Source organism: Dermacentor albipictus, chromosome 8, assembly GCF_038994185.2.
Source record: "Dermacentor albipictus isolate Rhodes 1998 colony chromosome 8, USDA_Dalb.pri_finalv2, whole genome shotgun sequence".
In the NCBI taxonomy this organism is placed as follows: Eukaryota; Metazoa; Arthropoda; class Arachnida; order Ixodida; family Ixodidae; genus Dermacentor; species Dermacentor albipictus.
The window spans coordinates 75682110-75701740 of NC_091828.1; the positions used below are offsets into that span (position 1 = coordinate 75682110).

Below are 19631 nucleotides of genomic sequence, written 5' to 3' on the forward strand. Positions count from 1 at the left end.
GACTTCATGTGGAACATCACGGCGACGGCGACGGCAACGTTGGAAGTGCGCCTGTAGTGTCCCTATAATTTCTATCGCAATCTTAGAAGCGCCTGGCATGACGAAATGGACAGCAAGGACCGTGAAAAGATGCTCTTCGTCACTATCGATGCTCTTGTATTCCGCATATGAATTTGTGTGTGTGTGTGTGTGTGTGTGTGTGTATGTATGTGTGTGTTTCTCCATGTGTGCGTGTTTCTTCTTTTTCCTTTTTTTAGCGTTTTCCTCTCTGTCATCTTTCTAACCCCTATCCCCCATCCCCAGCGTAGGGTAGCAAACCGGATACTCGTATCTGATTAACCTCGCTGCCTTTCCTTTTCATTCATTATCTCTCTCTCTCTCTCTCTGCTGAGACGCAGGAGGCGAAGGAAGTTTCATGAAAAGTTGGTGTTCACATTCCATTCTGATAAGGGCAATGCTGTGATTTGAATGCTTGACTTACGTCCACTGCTCTATCATAGCAAGTATGCTTATTCAGCTCTCGGCTATGGAGAAACCTTCAAGAGAAAATAAAATGCGTTGTTCGTCTACTGTCGAATTCAACCGAAGGATCATTCACCTCAAATGGCGTGAAGAAAAACCAATAAAGACAATTATGAATGCAAATGGTGCGAAAAAACACAACTTACCGTCGAAAGCAAACGTGTGTGGACAATAACTCAAGAAAGTACAACAGACTGAATACTCCAAGAAGGAATAAATTACTACACTTATGTTTATCAATTTATCTGCGTGTTGCTATTTTGCGTGCCCGTATAGATAAACAAGCCAAGCAAGCCAATGTCTAGCAAGCACTCCTTTATTCCTTTTGTGCTAAGACATCCGGAACATTGGGCGCCCAAAAGCAATGTGCATACTGAAGGAGTTTATCTCTTCCTCCCTTTTGCCCTAAATATAGCGCATTTGATAGGCCAGACGTATCGTTTCCATTGGTGATGATGTAGTACGCAAGACAAAACGTAGCGTATACATTGCAACTTGTAAGGGCCTGTATCATTCGAAGTGAACAATTTTGGCGTCGCACAGAGATCAATAGTCGCGTACGTCCGGACAGACTGCGGTTACCCTGTTCCTCTTCATGGCCCCTACCGAGGAAAAAAAAACGTTTCAGTGATTCTCGAGTTCGAATAAGTGAACCACTGCAAACGGCAGCTATGACCTCTGAACTGCTGGATGCGTTTAGATGATCTCGCGTGACCATGAGAATATATAACCCCGTGGTACTTAAGAACCGCTATAGAACGCTAAGAGGCTCATTCCGCATTTCGAAGAAGCATGCAGTACAAGAAGGGTGGTGTCCACCACGGTATCCATTGCCATCCGGGCGTGCAAGACTTGCCCGTCAGGCGAGTCCTCCGCTAGGTGGCCTTTACTGAATATGCGATCCGATGGACGGTCATTCCTTTATAGCAAGGGTACGCCACTGTTAGAGTGATACCAAATCAAGCGATATCGGCGAGTATACATCAACGCACAGCGCCTGGCTGTACACGACCGCATATACCGGCGGACGAGACGCGACCGGCAGAAAACCGCCGGCAGAAAACGCAAACTACCAATTCCCTCGGTCAAAGCGGCCGTCGGTGTTAGGCGTTGAAAACAGGAGATCATTGATTGTTGTAGCCTGATGTGTAAAGAGGAAGGGACGAGGAGGCGGGGCATTGCGTGCGCGATTCACACATAGCCGTGTTTGAACTCGCGCGCCACTGTCAAAAACACCATCCAGGTAAGAAGTGACGATCGTAAATGAAAACCGCCGGAGACATCCCTGTAAGGGACAGCGTTCAGCCTGTGATCTACCGAACGCCTACCCGTCTCAGTACGCTCACCCGATCTCGATTATGCTGGGTCGGAGCGGTGACTTTAGACCACCTCACGGGATGGTGGTCTCCAGTCGGCGTTGTGGGCCACCTGCGCGGTTGTTTACCCGTACCACGCGGTGCGTGGTATCAGATCTCTATCCGCTGACGGAGAACTCGTAACAGTCAGCATAGCCTATATATCGCCACAAATGCGGCACGCGTCGTCCGTATATAGTGTGGTCCTTTCTGACAGCATTATATATAGTTTCGATCGCCCCCGGATACGTTTTTTTTTTCTTTTTCGGAAAAATGCCGTGGGCCAGTTCTCCAGAATTTTATATCTTTTTTCGCATCTGTCTCGACTCGCGGATAAAGCCGCTGAAAGCGCCACGCTTAGAAGAGAGAGTGATATTATCACCTTATTTTATGCCCTCTTTCTTTATAGGAATAAGACCTATCCATATGCGGAGACGTTATATTCCTATAAAAAAAGCAGGTATAAAATAACATACTGCTATCGCTCTCTCTTCTGAACGTGTCGCTTCCCTCGCCTGTCCATATTCCAAAATTTGCAGGCGCCAGTTTGAATCAGCTAGCGCAAGAAATGGGTAATTGGATATCGCAGGGAGAAGCCTCCGTGCTGCAGTGGGCGTAAAATAGATGATGATGATGATGATGACGAGGAGGAGGAGGAGGAGGAGGAGGAGGAGGAGGAGGAGGAGGAGGAGGTCCATATTCAATTACCCTAGCACTACGTCAGCCGACCGCATCCTATCCCCACAAATTTTCTAATCTAATCAAACCACCTAATGTTCTGCCCTCCTCAACTGAGTTTCTCTTTCCTAGCCGCCTGTTCTTTATTGTTTATCTCCAACTATTTTGCACGTTAAAGCCGTTGCACCCCAGTCTTCCTGACTAATAACGTTACGCCTATCGGTGGCGGTAAAGCACATCGCATTGCGTGTTAATATATCTCAAGCTTTCGTATCAGCCTCTGAATTTCAGTGCCGTAGCTTCGTACGCGTCGAACGGACAGATCTTCTGCGTTCCCTTTCCCAGGAGGTCGCTAAGCTGCCGATATCCTGGAAGATATCGGTGCTCTTTGCGATATCGGTGCTCCGGAAGATATCAAGTTCTCGTGATAGCCTCTAAATTTTAGCGCCGTAGGTTCGTACACGTCGAAAGCTGCCGATCTCCTTGAAGAGAAAGGAACTGAAAGAGGGTGAGCGCGTATGCTCGTGTCACCTCTGAGGTCAGAAACCGCGGCAGTCGGCGCTGTCCTCGCCGAATGTTGGAGCGTGCGCGCTCTCCGGTTTTGACGTCTGTTGCCCGCTTCACCCCCCGAGGCCAGGTTTCTTTGATTATTATCTTTCTATTCCGGGGATGTTTATGAGCCGCGGCGCCTCTGTCGGCTTTTGCGCATTCGCCGCGCAAGGAGGGCATCGTTTCGAGCGGACGCGCAGGGACCAGGCGATGCGCGCCATCCGGTCGGCTTCCAAGAAACGCGTATATAGACAAGTTTGCAAACGAAGCGGCACCACTATAGCGTGCTAAGGTAATGGCTTACATTCACGGAAGCTGTCCTTGCAATGGATGCATACGCGAACTTTCGCTAACGCCGTGACCCTGGAGTCGGATGAGCAAGAGCAAGCATTTAACAAGTTCCCGTGTTTTACAGTTTTTCTTTGGTTTCTTATTTCAATTTTTTAAATGTTACTTACGGCTGAGTGCGTTTCACTTTTTTTTTGTGTGTGTGGGGGGGGGGGGTCCTCTAAGTCTGTTTGGATCATGTGTATGAGAGAGAGAGAGAGAGAGAACCCGCCGTGGTTGCTCAGTGGCTGTGGTGTTGGGCTGCTGAGCACGAGGTCGCGGGATCGAATCCCGGCCACGGCGGCCGCATTTCGATGGGGGCGAAATGCGAAAACACCCGTGTACTGAGATTTAGGTGGACGTTAAAGAACCGCAGGTGGTCAAAATTTCCGGCGTCCCCCACTACGGCGTGCCTCATAATCAGAAAGTGGTTTTGGCACGTAAAACGCCATAATTAGATTAATTAAAATTGGAGTCGGATGAGCAAGCATTTAACAAGTTCCCGTGTTTTACGGTTTTTCTTTCGTTTCTTATTTCAATTTTTTAAATGTTACTTAGGACTGAGTGCGTTTCACTTTTTCGGGGTCTTCTAAGTCTTTTTAGATCATGTGTATGAGAGAGAGAGAGAGAACAAAAAGGTAGAAAGAAAGAGAAAAAAAAGCATCAGACGAGATTTACCTTTCATACAACCGCTGCGTGACACATGCACAGCAGCGCTGATAATAATCGATTGTTTACCAGTGGGGTTTGAGGACGCGGCACTGGCGCACGTCTTGGGCTGCCTGATTACGTTTAAGGCCTCCGAACTCTCCCCCAAAATTTTGTTGCTAGTTTCGGATGGTCTAGCCAGGTGCTGCGTCTTCGTGTACTGTGTTCACCGTTCGCTTACCTCGCCACTGGCCAATGGTTTGCCAACCGACGACTCGCGGTTCGCTGGTGGCTCTTCAATCACGCAGCTACACTCTGCCGTAAGATCTAAATAAACCCATTGCTATGTTAGCTTTCGCCGAACTTACGCAGACTTTACAATCATGCGCATCTGTGGTTTCCGAAAACCACAACACCGCTTCTCACGACGGAGCGCAAATTGTGAAAGAAGCATCCACAGCCAGTAGAATCGTAAACTCCTGTGTTTTTCTGCGGCACAGGAACGGTAAGGCGAGCTCTGTTGTCTCTGTTTCAATATGGTGGCTCCGACAATCTCTGCACTGGACCATGACTTTAGTCCTTTAATGTCACAACTCTCTAAGCTGTTGAACACCGACAACGGAGGTCACGTACCCTCAGTCCATTCGCTATACCAGGACATTATGCTTCATCCCAGTAAATACGAGGCGCCTAGTATATGTTGCTGGTAATGCCAAGCTCGCCCTGCCCCGTTGAGCGCAAAGCTCTTCACTGATATGCGATCTGGCCGGTTGATTCGAGAGCTGACAGTTCAAGCGCTGACACGACAGACAGCATTGCACAATTTGTATATTGCACACATTATGCGCCACAAAAGGTACTGCGAAGTGCTGCGCGAGCGGAGAACGTCGTGGTAGCGAAATCTTCCAAGTTTCGCATCACCGGAGGCCTTAGGCTCGCTGCACCCCGAAAATGCCGCATTTTTAAGGTGCGTGGTTCGCACCCTGTCGGCGCCGGCAGTGACCAAACCAACCTAACCTAAAAACTGTTCTTTAGGTTAGGTTGGTGGTCCTCTGCCGGCGTACAGTGGGGGAGACACAAATTTCGGCTCAGAATGCATTTCTTAGAAAGCTTTATTCATTTTTTTTTCTTGCTTTTACTTTCGTTTAGCCGCTTTATTTATATTGTTTTCTTTTTCTTTGCCAAGACATCACATTACAATCACACGATGCAACGTGGTAGCGAATGAATCAGTGACGGGATTCTAATTTGCGCTTCTCGCGCTGTCAAATCAAAACCTGCTCGTCTTCAGTATCCGGAAGAAAGAGATAAATAAATGGTTTCTATTCCGTAGCGGTACATTCTTCGCGCCACGAGATACTTTAGCATTCGGCGCAATGCATAAACCGGCAAACGCGAAAGCCTTCAGCCCCTTCTTGCCGTCATTACGACGCTGCCAGGCCAGTGGGACACGATCCGCGATCGCGCAGCACCTGCACTTGTAAATTCTGGTAGCCTGCTCGCGGTGGCTGCAATCTTACTCTAACGTTACGCTACGTAAGCGGATCTCCTAACGGGCCGTCAAACTGCTGACAGGGTCGTCTTCTGAATTACCGGAGAGGAATTTTTACGAGCTACTTTCTTTTTATTCGTTTCATCGAGTTCACGCGTGCGTTGAGCCTGGCAAGAGAAAACAGCGGCCGCCGCACCGATGTTCGTGGCTGCCGTGAATCACTCCGCAAGAGCTAGTGCACCCTTCCGAACCGGTCACGTGGCGTCCTCCCACGTCACACATGCGTGAGCTGGCGCACTCCCTCTTTCCCCCTGGCTGTATGATTTACGATCTCTAGGTAAACTTTTCCAGCGAGTCTTTTCCTCGTTTTTTTTTTTCGTTTCCTTCTGTTTGATTCCTTAGGTCAACCGGAGCTTTTGATACGGCGCAGCAGCGTGGCTAAATTTGCCCGTGCTGATGTGTATTTGTACGCACGGAAGGTCATACCTGTTTTCACCAGTCGCCTCACCTGCACTCTGTAGAAAGCAGGAGACTGCTGCAGGTACCCGTGGCATACGTGAGCAGGCTCCAGTAGCATGTACGGCTTTGCAAACTTCTGCACATTCCATATAATCCACCGAAGAGTTGAAACCTTCATAAAGGTTTATTTGGAGAGTTTCAGAAACCGCCATTGAGGTTCTCGGTGATGTCTGTAGAAGGAGAGAGATTCTGGTTTTAATGCTCAAAATATTAGCGCAGCTGATTGTCTGGCATGACCTCTGTAGAATGCTTACGTGCGCGCGATGTAGTTCTGACTCTGTATCAATGGTTTTGTGTATATGAGTTGATGCGGATAGGTCGAGTTCGAAAAAACCTCTGTTACCCCGTTTCGCTGTTTCACAGCCGCACGAATTGTGGTAATAAACTTAGCGATATTGATTATAAAGCTACCGCGACAACTATCTGCCAACTTAATGCAAACAACCGGTTCCAAAGCTATGGACCGCAAATTAACCCTATAGGGAAGAAGCTTGCTAGCGACTTTTCTTTCTAGGAACAGCGTGTGTGTGATTCATACAGCCGAAACGAGAAGCCGATAAGAAATCCAAGCAGTCTGCATGTACGCTGTAGCATAATTTATGCAAATTTTTAGAAGGGAACGCCTCGTGCTTTAGGAGAGAAGGGAATTTCGTTTGTGCTTTTCCGAAACCGTCAGTCATGACGAGCTCTCTGCTGTCTGGGGCGAAGGTTTGTGCTGCCTGGTAAACTTGGAGGAGGGTTTTTCTTTCTTTCTGGTACTTCTCGGAACTTGATCGGCACCTTGCTGCGAGGCTTACGTCGCGCCTGCGCTAGAGGAGTTCGGTTTACGTATTCAGGCTAGCAACGCGCGCGCTTTAAAGGTGCGCACCTACTCACCAGCCGCTCTCGTATATACCACTGGGGGCAGGTGCACCGCGCGCGTCGCGAGAAACGGAAACAAATACCAGACCGCCTGCCTTGCTTGCACGGTGAGCTGCAATACGCATTATGCGGAGGGTGCCTCCGCATAATTCGTACTCGGGCACATGAGCATTTACGCAGATGCGCGTCGCTACGACGCTCGCGCTCGGAATGAGCCTGTTACAAGCCTGTTACGTGCAGCTTGTGCTGTCATTTTCGTGCCAACCACTAGTAGTTAGCCACGGAACCCGCCTCCCTGAAAAACCCGCTCAATTTTTTTCGCTCTTTCTTTCTTCTTGCGGTGTCGTTATGAGGCACGGATGAAGCTGTCGCCCCATATATAGGATCGAGCCTCGTGTTGTTGCAGCCTGAATGAGTAAAACTAACTCCTGGTGAACACCTACACCACCCCCGTAGCACTTTCACACACGCACGCACGCGCGCGTGTACCTCATTCCCTCACCCCTCACCCACACTGGTGACAAGGGACTCGTTCTGGGGGAGGTCCCAATCTCGATTCTCGGCTGTAACTTCACGTTGCGGGTGATCCTGTCAACGTTGTGCAGAAGTCCTTAGGTGGTGCGAGGGATCTTTCGGTGCTTTCCAGGAGCATCGCGCGGGAGCTAATTAACTGTCGCAAGGGAGTCACTGAACGTGTGCCGGAGCAATTGTCGGATCTGCATAACCACTGGTCCCAGTTATTGAGTTGAGGTGGGATGAACAGAAGCACTTAATCAGTTCAGACTGGCAGAGTATTTTTTCAAAACTATATATACGCTAACTACGAGGTAATAGGTTGATTAGTAGAGAAGAGATGAAGGTTGGCTTTTGTTTTGTTTTTGTTTTTAATTATTCCATTATTTCCTTTAGCTGCAAAATCCCCGAGCCGGTAGGTCGATACGACGTCACACACTTCAGCGTAGTTCTTTTCTTCTTTTTTTTTTCTTGGTCGTATTCATTCAGTAGAAGTCCTTGAAACTTTCCAAGTTCGGTCTCTAGCTACTTTATAGGAGGCAGTGTTGTCCGTCTTTACTGGTAAAAACTACCTATGCCCGTGCAGACGCCTTTAAAATCTATGACGTCATGGCGAGGTTGGCATTGCGTCTTTTCCGGCTCACTAGCCTCTTCTCACTGTAAGGGGTACTTCTTTTTTTCCTATTGCAAAACATGATTTACTTATGCATCTCATTCTAGTGTTTAGTGTCCTTCTAAGGGAACGAAAGACTCTCAAGGGAATGAAAGACATGATAGCTACACTACAGATACGGTGTCCATATAGCACTCGCTTAGTGACGGAAGCACGACCGCGTCCTCATGACGTCACGTTCCGAAGCTCGCCGTCGCCTTAAAGTTCGCACCAAACGTCAGGTCGTGCCTACTTTTGTTTCAGGCTGTCGCAGACGTCACAGCTCTAAGCTGACGTTGCCTATATGGATCTCCCGCTCGTATAGCCTTGCAGAACACATCTCGGCCGCCTGTTTGCCTCAGGCATCTGCGGCCATCATCCATCACTCGATCTTTTTTTTCTTTTCTTGTAGGGCAAACTTAAATTAGGCTAAACGTAAACTACTCACTCACGCGCCGTCAAGGGCACTTTCGGATCGCGAGTCGTGCATTAGCGCGCTCGTCAACGTCACGTGCGTTCTACTGCTTGAATCGTCATGCTTTTAGTGACGATTCATATTCGTCTTCACGACTAGCGTTGTCGTGACGATGGTCGCCGTGACGCACACGATTATCATGCAACACGTCATCTTACCCGAACGACATCGATCTTGTAAGAAAAATGTGAATCGGGGAGTTTGACGTCGCCAAATTTTACAGTGCGATGCCAGGGACGCAGTAGTGGAAGGTTCTGGATTAATTTTGACTGCCTGTGGATCTTTAGCGTGCGCCCAAATCTAAGTACGCGAGCGTTTTTGCACTTCGCCTTCATCGAAATGTAGCCTCCGCGGTGAGAAATCGAGCTCGATAACTGTTAATTTTAACTGTTAATAATTAAGGAGTTTTACGTGCCAGAACCGCGACCTCATTACGAGGCACGCGCAGTGAGGGACTCCGGGATAATTTGGACCACCTGGGGTTCTTTAACGTGTACCTAAATCTAAGTGCACGGGTGTTGTCGCCCCCATCGAAATGCATGCCGCCGTAGCTGGGATTTGATCCCGCGACCTCGTGCTTAGCAGCCCAGCACTCGCTAATTCGTACTCAGCAACACAACACCGTAGGCACTCGGTCACCGTGGCTGACTTGTAGATGGTCAGCCTAACGAAGCGGCAGCTGTAGCCCATGCAGCTTCACCACTGTGACTATCAGCAGTGATTAACGGCGTAACATTATCCGCCAGCCTAATCTGTTAGTCTGTGACAATTAAGGCTCGTTCACGCTGATAGCAGTGAGAGGAGGAACGAACATTCTCCCTTGACTCGGGATCCAGCCTTCCGTATAGTTAACGGCATTGGAAGAGCGCAATCGAACGATAGCGCCGATAGCCGATGCTCGTGAAACCCAAGGTTATATGAAACTTTTGTTCTTGGAACACACTTCAGGTTTGCGCTCTTTTGATTCCGCGCCATCTCTGCTGCTCTTTTCTGCTTATTTCTGTGTGAAGTTCAACATGCACTCTTAATTTTGTTCCTCATAGGTTCCACGAACAAAGGGGAACTTACCTGCAAAAAAATTTCATCTTACTGAGTGGAATTTCAATGCGGAATGGGAATAAGCGTGTGCTAGAATGTGCAATCACTGAACGAGGCTGCGCTGGCACGGAACGCAAGCCGGCCCACTTATGTAATTCCGCAGCTTCTCTTCCAGCTGACCGGCTTTCTCTCTCTCCTTTCCCCGCCTGTATTGCAGTTCTCTTTCCTTCTTGTCATTTTTCCCGGAGAGCAAACAAGGTGCATAACAGCTGGCCTTACTGTTATAACTCGCCATGCTTTCTGCAAACACGTGCCTTGGTGCCAGTCGTCGCTTGCTCACTTTGTACTGTACTGTGTCGTAGTCCCGTCTGCGAAGCTGTCGAAGTGGCTGCAGCCTATATGAGAGAGATGTCAGTGAACCACACGGCACAGTCGACAAAGCTGTCGCGCTCGAAGAGAGAAATCGTTTCGGCGAGCCGACTGAAGATGCTCTGCCAGATATAGAAACACTCCCGTGACTGTGGTGGCCAAAAAGTGACAACATTTGACTTCAGACTGTCGCGCGTAGAGATAAACTTGAAACTAGATAAACTGCAAACTTTGCCAAGTGCACGCAAATGTTGCACGGTAACTCGAAGTATAGGATTTAAAAAAAAAGAAAAAGAAAAGAGCGCAGTGGTTCACGCATCCGGCACCCAGCTGCGGTGTTGCCGCCGAGGCATGAGGTCGATCCCCTGCAGGGTTGGGGTGAGCTACGTATTGCTTTTCTTTTTCACCGAGCATTTATTTCCCCCTTTTCCCCTCTTTCGTAGACAGCTGTTTGGTCGGGTAAACTAAGCCGATCGCGGAGATAGTGTAGTCAAAGTTGGTGACTTGGTGGGCCGATCATGATGATATAGTGTACGATGTGATATCTTTGCAAGGGTTCTTAATGGCGGGCCGATCCCGCAGGTGCAGCGTCAGAGTACCGACACGGCTCGAAGCTTTAACCACTAGAGCTAACCGAGAAGTGTCCTTATCTGCATACCTCAGCAGGCTTACCGGGAACCTAACCGATTAACTTTGCTCATCCTTCGACAGGTTTCTCCTTTTTACAGCAAATCTCTATAGCTCTACCTCCCAATGGGTTTGTCGTCTCTGTAGGCAAACACTCGGGTGGTTATCAATTAATTAATTAATTATGGCGTTTTACGTGCCCAAACCACTTTCTGATTATGAGGCACGCCGTAGTGGAGGACTCCGGAAATTTCGACCACCCGGGGTTCTTTAACGTGCACCTAAATCTACGCACACGGGTGTTTTCGCATTTCGCCTCCATCGAAATGCGGCCGCCGTGGCCGGGATTCGATCCCGCGACCTCGTGCTCAGCAGCCCAACGCCATAGCCACTGAGCAACCACGGCGGGTAGAGGTTATCAAGGCAGAAAGCTGTGGGCTAGTTGGTGTGTCATCATTAATCAATAATGCTAGCGCGAATAACAGGGACACAGACAGAGAAGACGACAGGACGACTCGGGAGGTGCGCGCCGCGTGCGCCGCTGGGTTCCTTGCAGCAACAGCAGATGGCGCTCGCCTCCGCGCATCCGCGGCAGCGGCGGCGCCGACCGTGCGGGAAAAACAAACTAGAAATCTCGCCTTCGCACACAGCGTTCGCCGGAAGCGTTTCCTGGTAAAGATTGCGCTTGCATAAGCTGCAATTGCCTGGAAGCGGTAACTGTAGCATACAAAACAGCGAGTGACGTAACGACACTTTCGTATGTTAAAGAAGAACCCGCCTAGCAGTGCATTTGTGTTGTGACAGTGCTATTGGAAGGCGGCATTTAGTAAGGACTGCTGAAGAGCAGCGTATATACGAGGCGCGGCGAAAGCGTGGGTAAGTGCGTTTATCTCCTGTCTGGTCCATTCTTTGTAAAAACATGAAGTAGTGGCGTAAGCAAAGTCGCAGGCCGTTAAAACGACTTAATAAAATTATGGGATTTTACGTGCCAAAATCCGCGATCTCATTATGAGGCACGCGGTAGTGGGGGACTCCGCAAATTTGGAACACCTGGGTTTTTTTAACGTGCACCTGAATCTAAGTACACGGATGTTTTCGCATTTCGCCCCTATCGAAATGCGGCCGCCGTGGCCGGAATTCGATCCCGCGATCTCGTGCTTAGCAGCCCAACACCATAGCCACTAAGCAACCACGGCGGCTTTAAAACGACTTAGACTTTTAAGTAGGTAAAGTGCATACGAATGCCCCTATATGAATAATTTCAAGCCACGTTGCAATGGGTAATCGTACTAGTTGTCATTTGCAGCTTCGCTGTACAACCACCTTCACTGCATTCATTGGAGACCGATTCTTTTTCCTTTTTTCGCCATATGTTAAGACTGAAGTTGAGCAAATACAGAGTTTTAGACTAGGGGACGCAAGCGGGCTTGTGTACGCAAGAACTAGGGGCCAACTAGGGGTCATGCGCAGACCCCTACGTCTCGGTCATGACTACGACGACGGCGTAGCGAAAAAGGGAGGGTGGATGGACACAGAAAACCGAGTTTTGAGCTTTCAGCTGCTATTGCATTAAAAACCCTTGGCGCTCCCCGCTAATTTTGCATCGTTGCGTGACGAGTTTGTCGACGCGGGGCCATTAATTGCTTGGTTGCCGGCAGCGAGGAGTAGGCAGTGTCGGCCTTGCTCCGATGTTAAGCCCCGCCGCTGCTGACAACGAAAAAGATAAAGACGTAAAGCCCCTGCGAAGGAGGTCACAGCTGTGCGGGACCCCGTCTCTTTCTTTGGCCGGGGAGACCGGATCACTCGGAGAGCGCTAATTGAGGCGGAATTAATCCAAGCGGAGGGTTTTTCGAGCTACCCGAGGCCTCCCGGTTGTCCGGAAATGGCACTCCGGAGGCGGTCTTCGACCTCGGGCGTCCGCACCGAGACACTTTGGATTAAGCCAATGAGAAACACGTATACGGGCATGCCTGTGTCGTATACCAGGCGTATACCATACGAGGAAGCTATGAAGGGGAGAATACAGCGTGCCGTCCGTTTATCGTGTTAGCTATGCATCCATTCGTTGGAGGGTTCAGCGGCGGCTTACGGTGTTCCGTCGCTGAGCAAAAGGTCGCAGGTTCGCTACGAAACGACGGCGGCCGCGTTCCGATTGCGAGGGCGTACGGAAACGCTTCGTGTGCTCTGCTTGGGGTGCACACACTCAGGGCGCACAGACGGTCACAATGAATACGGAGTGCTCCACTGAGGTGTCTTTTATGACCCAAGCGTTGCTCTGGGACGTTGAGTCCCAGAATTATTAATAATAATAATAATAATAATAATAATAATAATATTAATAATAATAGATTTTATATCCCTGGCAACACATTGTCATGTGGGAAAAGCGATTAAAAGAGAGTACGCGTGTGCCACTTTCATTACAGAATATTATACCGAACTCATTAATCACATGGTGTAATGATTTGTGAATGAAAGCAGGAATCACTCAATCCGTTCATTAAAAGGTGAAATCGCGTTTTCGTCGATGAATGCTATGCATTTCTATCTTGTCTACGTGGTATAGGGTCTACTGTACAGAAAGATAGGATGTCACACACATGTAAGCCAACTTTATTCAAATAACAATGATCAGTTATTTTGTCAACGATTGCGGTGATAAGAAATATTTTTGTAGCCGTGCATACGTTTCGCTTTCTTTCAGCCGGTAGCTTTCTCTGGAAGCCCTCAGCACGTACAAAAACTGGAAGAGAGAGAGAGAAAAAAAGTGAGAGAGAGAGAGAGAGAGAGAGAGAGAGAGAGAGAGCAGCTTTATTTACAACGGCTCTTTTTCCGGACCGTCAGGGCTGGTATCACGTTTGCCATCCTGGGAGCATACTTTGGAGTTGAGAAATTTCCTGCATATACGTAGTGCGCTGCAAGCGGATGTGTAAAAGAAACAGCTATAATTTTCGAGGGAACTGCGTGCGAGCCTTTCGAGAAAAACAAAACTAACAATAAATTGTGTCCCTTCAAGAGTAGTTTTACCGGTAGTAGTTGCACTATTATTGGCCACACTTAGAGTGTGCGCCAAAATTCATACAAGCTACTTGTGCTCACTTCGGCCCATTGGGGTATCACACAAACTTGCCTGTTGAAGAGTAGACACAAGAGCGAAGTTGCTCTTTTTGAAACCCAAATGGCTTCACAATGCCGGCTCAGAAATATCATTTTTGACTCCGTGTCGCGTTTGGAGATAGTACGCACCTGCGGTTAGCGCTAGTGTGTCAACGCAGGGCCGTCAGCTGACGCAGCAATGCGAACCACCACTACCCCGCTGCCATGCTTTCGCGGTTCCACCCCTTTCCGCCTTAGTGATATAAAAAAAAAAAGAAGAAGAAACAATCTCCTCGGCAAGCTTAACATAGGGTGCTTTCGTGAATGGTCTTGCAACACTTAACGCCTCTCAGAGTGCGGTGTCGGCGCAAAGCGCTCTCCGAACGGACGTCTCAGCGCGGTCACTCGCGTGGACCACGTTGCGTGTTCGGCACCGCCAGGGCGTCGACGAAACACGTCAGTGCCCCGAAGCTGTGGGTGGCGTGCGTGACGACCAGACTTCAGTGCAGAGCAGCCGCACCGTGTTTCCTTCTTTCTTTCTCTCTCTCTCCTCCTGTATTTTTTTTCTTTCCGCCTCGTTCTGGACGGCGGAGGCGGCACAACCCTTGAGCAAAGAGAGAGAGGAGGGGAAAGGTCGCGTTCTCCTGCCATTTCTGCGTTGCCGGGCGCGAGCAGTGTTAAAGAGATAAGAGGGGCGGCGGCCTCTCACCTCCAGCCGGCGGCGGCCGGAGAGTGCGGCGCGTGGAAAAGGTCTTCTCGCGCGCGGCCGACGCTATCGCGCCCGGGCGACGCGGCGTGGCCCGGGCCGTGCAGCAGCGGCAGCCGAAGGCGGCCGAACAAGTGGAAGGCGTCATCGCTTCGCCCCACGTCGCGACCGTACGCGGCGGAGGAGGAAGGGGGTTTGTTTGCTGTCTTTCGCGCCCTCCTCGTCCTCCCGGCTTCTTCCCCCTCGCCCCCCGGCCCCCGCCACGGCGGCGGATCTCTTCGCAAAACGTGCGTCTTTTGAGAAACGCGAAAAGGGGGGCGAGAGTGGAAGAGGGGGGGGGGGAAGCGGCGGAGATGGAGACAAGTCTTTCCGAAAGTCTTTCCCCCTCGAAGGACAAGGTTGCTCGCCGGCTCCGTCCAGACCACCGGCCGTCTGGCCTCTGCTTCGACGGCTGCCTGTTCGCAAAGTGCGGCCGTACGTTGGAGCGCGCGAACGTGCTTCTCCCCGCGGGATCCGCTACCGTCCCGTCCAGCTCAACCGGCGAGCGAAGTAACGAGGAGGAAATTGCGCGGGAAGATCGAGTTTAGCGTGCGCGACTTACCGTCTGCGTGTGTGGGTGAAGCGTTCCGCTACGCCATTCTGGGACAACGGTGGCGACAGCGTTGTCAGCGCGACTGCGCGGTTCTTGTTTCCCGAGTGCCTGTTTTTCGGAAAGTGCTCGCAGGCGACGCGGGTGTGTATCTTCTACGCGTCCTGCCGTGTCTGTGTGTGTGTGTGTGCACGCGCGATGACATCTGGAAGAAAGGTCGTCCCCCGGATGATGATGACTTGATTGATGCGGCGCGGAGCGCTGACTGCAGCCAAAAGAGGAGGGGCTTCTGCTGCTTCGCCGTCGGTTGCTTCTCGACGAAGTCGTCGCTTCGAGCAGACTCGCAAGCACGCAGGAGCCTAGGCGAGCCACTGCACTTGCATCCGGCCCACCGTACAACTCACTCGACCGCTGACGCTGCGTCGTTTCCCGCCTACGCGTCGTCCTGGATGTTCAAAGATTACATCGCGGTGTCGAAATTGTAGTGCCGGACTCCCGTAATACTGCCAAGACCGCGTGTCGCCGTGTGGATTACGCGAAAGGTTCACTTCACAGAAGGGTTGGATTGAAGACCTGCTTCAAGATGTGTTCGAGCACACCCTTTACTACCTCTAGCGCTGTGAATCATTCATGCTGTGTCGTGCGCCTCTACTCCAGGTGACAACTGATGTTACGTCTGGACATGTCGCCGCCACGTCCATTGAGCCGAGAACATTTTACTGAATGCTGACGCTTCGTTGTACTTGTTATGTCTTATTCGCGTCGCACGGGTGTCGGGCTGTGGACGCAACGCTCAGAGTGTACGTTGACGCGTGAGTTTGGGAGCCGTTTAACGTCACCGCTCTTGGTTATTTATTCAGCGTCTGTTTTCTTGCCTCGTCACCAAAGACATATTTTTTCGCTCTCCATATTCTCTGCAGCTTAGAGTTTTCGATTATGTTGCCAGCTATGATTCTGGAAGAGTTCGCTAGACTACAAACCCGCCATTTCTGAGCAACCTCTCTCTCTTGCACAGAGGGAAGTGACTGCAGAGATCTTGCAAAACGTCAAGCAATGCCATGCCGAGCTGGACTCAAACAACGGTGCCAAATAACTAATGGGCCAAATAACTAACGCGAGCGTGCTACCAAAGTAACCTGTGATACCTTCTCTAAGCACTGCCCCCGTGCTCGTGTTGTGTAGTTTAGAACTACCACTCGCGTACGCGAAATTGCTAGAAAGACGTCTTCTGAATGCCCTCATAGGATGTGCACGTGTGAAAACGACCGGAATCCTGCAAGAGGCGTCAACTACATTTTCTTACTTTAATCGCGCACGAAAAGAGCAACCCTCATTCTCAATTAAGCCTTCTCGAAAGGCTGCTCTACCACTCGCAAACGCACAGAAAGTTGCGTGCAGCTCCAAAGAGGAATCCTCGCATTTTGAAGATCGGATACCACCATCCCAACACCACCATGATGGACAAACCGTTCAGGCGTCGCAAGTCCGGCCCACCTTGCGTCTCCTACCCGCTGTGGCCCGTGGGCAAGGGTCCCGTGCGAATCATAGTGGACGCCCCGACGCAGGCGTCCAAGCGAGCGTCCCGCTGGGCCCGGCGCGGATCCGAGGCCTCGGTCGTCGTGCTCAACAAGGTGGTCCGCAGGGGCAAGGCCTTCTGCCGAAGCCTGACGCCCGAGCCGCGTCTGTCGGGGAGCGAGAGCCCCGAGCCCGAACCGTGGCACGGCTCGGCGTTCAGCTACGCGCCCGGCCACAGGGCCAAGTCACTGTCGCCGGCCAAACGTGTGTCTAATGGCAACGGCCTGGTCAGCGAGTCCAGCGACCACTCTCTCGGATCCACCGACGACGAACTGGACGAGCAGCCGTCGCCTCCTTACCGTGAGTCGACAGTTTGACGTTTGCGACTGGCGTTCGGGGTGTATTAGACGACGAACCCAAGTCGACTATATATCCCGCTGTGTACATTGGGATAAATATGTTTAACAGGTCTACGCTTGGAACAGGGGACCTGCGGTCTCTTGGGCTAATAGAATGCATGCGAAGGTTTGGGCAATGTATTGTGTGGTTGTGTGGCGCGCGGCATAGACGGAACAACGAGATTAGGAAATTAGGTTGCATTTGGAGGGCATGTGTGTTCGGGCATGGCCGAGCATTGTTTCAGTCCACCAGCGGCTAAATGCGGAAATAATGGGAGAACTTTGTTAACGATCATTTTTCATGCACTGGACTTCGTTACGCTGGCATCGATAATGTGGATTTGGTGGGACGTGCTGTTAAAAAATGCGATGACAAGTCGGTCACTGCCGCTATAATAATGTGGTATCTATCACGAATATTTCCGGTTTACGTAGGCGTTACTAAAGGCGTTATATGACGTTTGGTGTAACTTTCTGACTTTTCGGCTCGATTGAAACGAACCGCCATTCATCGTGAACCTGCGTGACCATATCGCCTTCGCGAGTCAAGGACGCAACTCCTACACACTCCGTGCTGAGGTACACAAATTTTCAAGAGTGATTTATGCCACATACGTAATCAGTGCTTTACTGAACACGTTGCGGTATAGATTTCTCAATCTCGAATAAGTTAGCAATAGTGTTCAAGCTTCCTGAATTCTTGTGTCTCTGGGCCTGCTATTTCTTTTTATTTTTAGTTCATCTTTTAAATCTAATTCTTGTGGTGCAACGCAATCGTCGTTGATCAAGAGGTCTCGAAAGAAAGAGATAGAGAGATAAAAATCGCGCAGAAACGCCTCTGGGAGTTTCCTAAGTATGTGTAAGCATTGTGCTACTTGTTCATCTCCACGCAGCCAAGTGATTAAAAACGTTATGAAACGTCATCCGGTGAGTACAAACGACAGCGATGTGGCGACACGAACTAATGCGGACGGGCCCCGCAAGGAGCATTGATGACGCAAGTAAGCTACTGAAGCTGGCGGCGCCAGGTTCGCTGATGTTCCGATCATTATAATCGTTATCGCTGTTTAGCGCCTTATCCATCCGTCCATCCGCGTCGAACCGTTATGAACCGTGACCAAACGTACACGGTTGGGGGCGCCGCCGCGTGGACCGTGCCTTGAAAGCGATCGGTGATGCTGACGAAGAGTGCCGACAGCTGATAGCTTCATACGCTGTGCTCTCGCCGCTTACTTAGCATTGAAGTGAGACCCGCGGGCCCGTATGTTGAAAGCGGTCTGCGAAAGCGTCAGTGTGCGGCATGTGCTGAGAGCTCCGTGAGGCACCATGTTCTCACCGCTTCGTTGGCGTTGAAGCGAGAGCCAGCACGAAGGTGAATCCGTTCTCTGCTGCGGGCGCCATCTTGAAAGCGGTCGTCTTGCGGGAAGGACAGAGGGACGAACAGTTTCCTCGTTTGGCAAGCGTAGAAACACTTATGCATTTAAAGGAAAGAAAGAAAGCTAGGCGAGCAGTTCGAGCTTGCGTCCACTTGCTACGACTGACGGAGTAAAATGTTCCAAGAGGAGTAGGAGGAAGTAAAGAGAGAAGGCAGGGATGTTGACCAGAAATGCGTCTGGTTGGCTACCCTGCTCTGGGGGACGGGAGAGAGGGAATAGAAAGATGAGTTAGACGGAGGGAAGGGGGAGGAAAGCCGCGGTGAGCTCGCGCAGGCATTGCGGAGGGCCTGAGATCCTAAACGTGAACATTTAGGCAGGGATCTCCCCGGTTGGGAACAACTGTTCCTTCCCGCCGTGCACTCCCAAGGGCTGCGAAAAGTCTCTGCGCGCCTCTCAAAAGAGCTTAAAAAAAAACAAACCTGTAAGCATTGCTACGCCTCAGGCCATTTCACTCCTGAAGGAGCTGCTTTCGCTCCGGAACGTCGGGTTTTAAAATGAATTTCGGTTGCAGTTTCTTTGTTCTCTAATACAATACATCTTGAGCGCGGCATTACGAAAGCGACTGAATAGAGTGACGAGACGTGAAACAGTTTCAATGTAAGCAGTCGACAACACAACCAAACAATTACATATTTGCTGGGAGAACACTGAATGGACCGCACAAATCTACTTAACCAAGCAAGTCTTAACCTAACTTAACGAAGCCCTGAGAAACGTAGTCGGTAAACCGCGTTTTAGGCATCCCACAGAGCATTAACTGAGAAGTACAGAGCCGCGTTGACGTCCCCACTCCGGCAACTACGCGTGCGATGTCGAAATTCAACCTGCAGCGCAAAAAATGCCAGAAGGCGCGCGATCTTATGCAATGGTTGCCACTTTGCGTGCAAACTTCTTCGCTGAAAGCCTCGAAGGGTCACGGGAGCCAAAGTTATACCTCTAAATGTCAGCGTGCTATTTTGTGCAACGAGTGTAACCACATGGAACCATTGTACTTCAATTTGACTATCAGAACATGTCATCCTCTATTTTTGTTTAATTATATATTTTTGCTTGAGACAAGCAGCGCGAAAAGGAATAAGAACACTGCAAGACAGGAAAGCTTCTTGGCGGGCCATCTGCCATCGTAACCTATAGTGGCTACGGTGTGACCCTGCTAAGCTCGAGTTTGTGGGTTCGATCCTGGCCAGCGCAGTCGCGTTTCGATAGGAGCGAAATGCGAAACCCATCCGTGTACCTATTTACTATTTATATTGAGGTCCAGGTTAA

At 50.2% G+C, this 19631-nt stretch overlaps 1 protein-coding gene across 3 annotated transcripts in view; it reads left to right on the forward strand.

Moving 5' to 3' along the window:
* wake (wide awake) overlaps positions 1-19631 on the forward strand; it is a 505847-nt gene that overhangs the window by 412248 nt on the left and 73968 nt on the right. The window contains exon 1 of one of the 3 annotated variants that reach the window (XM_065456347.1): positions 14787-16891. The exons of the other annotated variants lie outside the window; for them this stretch is intronic. Coding sequence (XP_065312419.1) covers positions 16471-16891 — 421 coding nt within the window. The 5' untranslated portion in view covers positions 14787-16470. Of the gene's footprint in view, positions 1-14786; positions 16892-19631 lie in introns of those variants that run through there. 3 annotated transcript variants of the gene reach the window in all.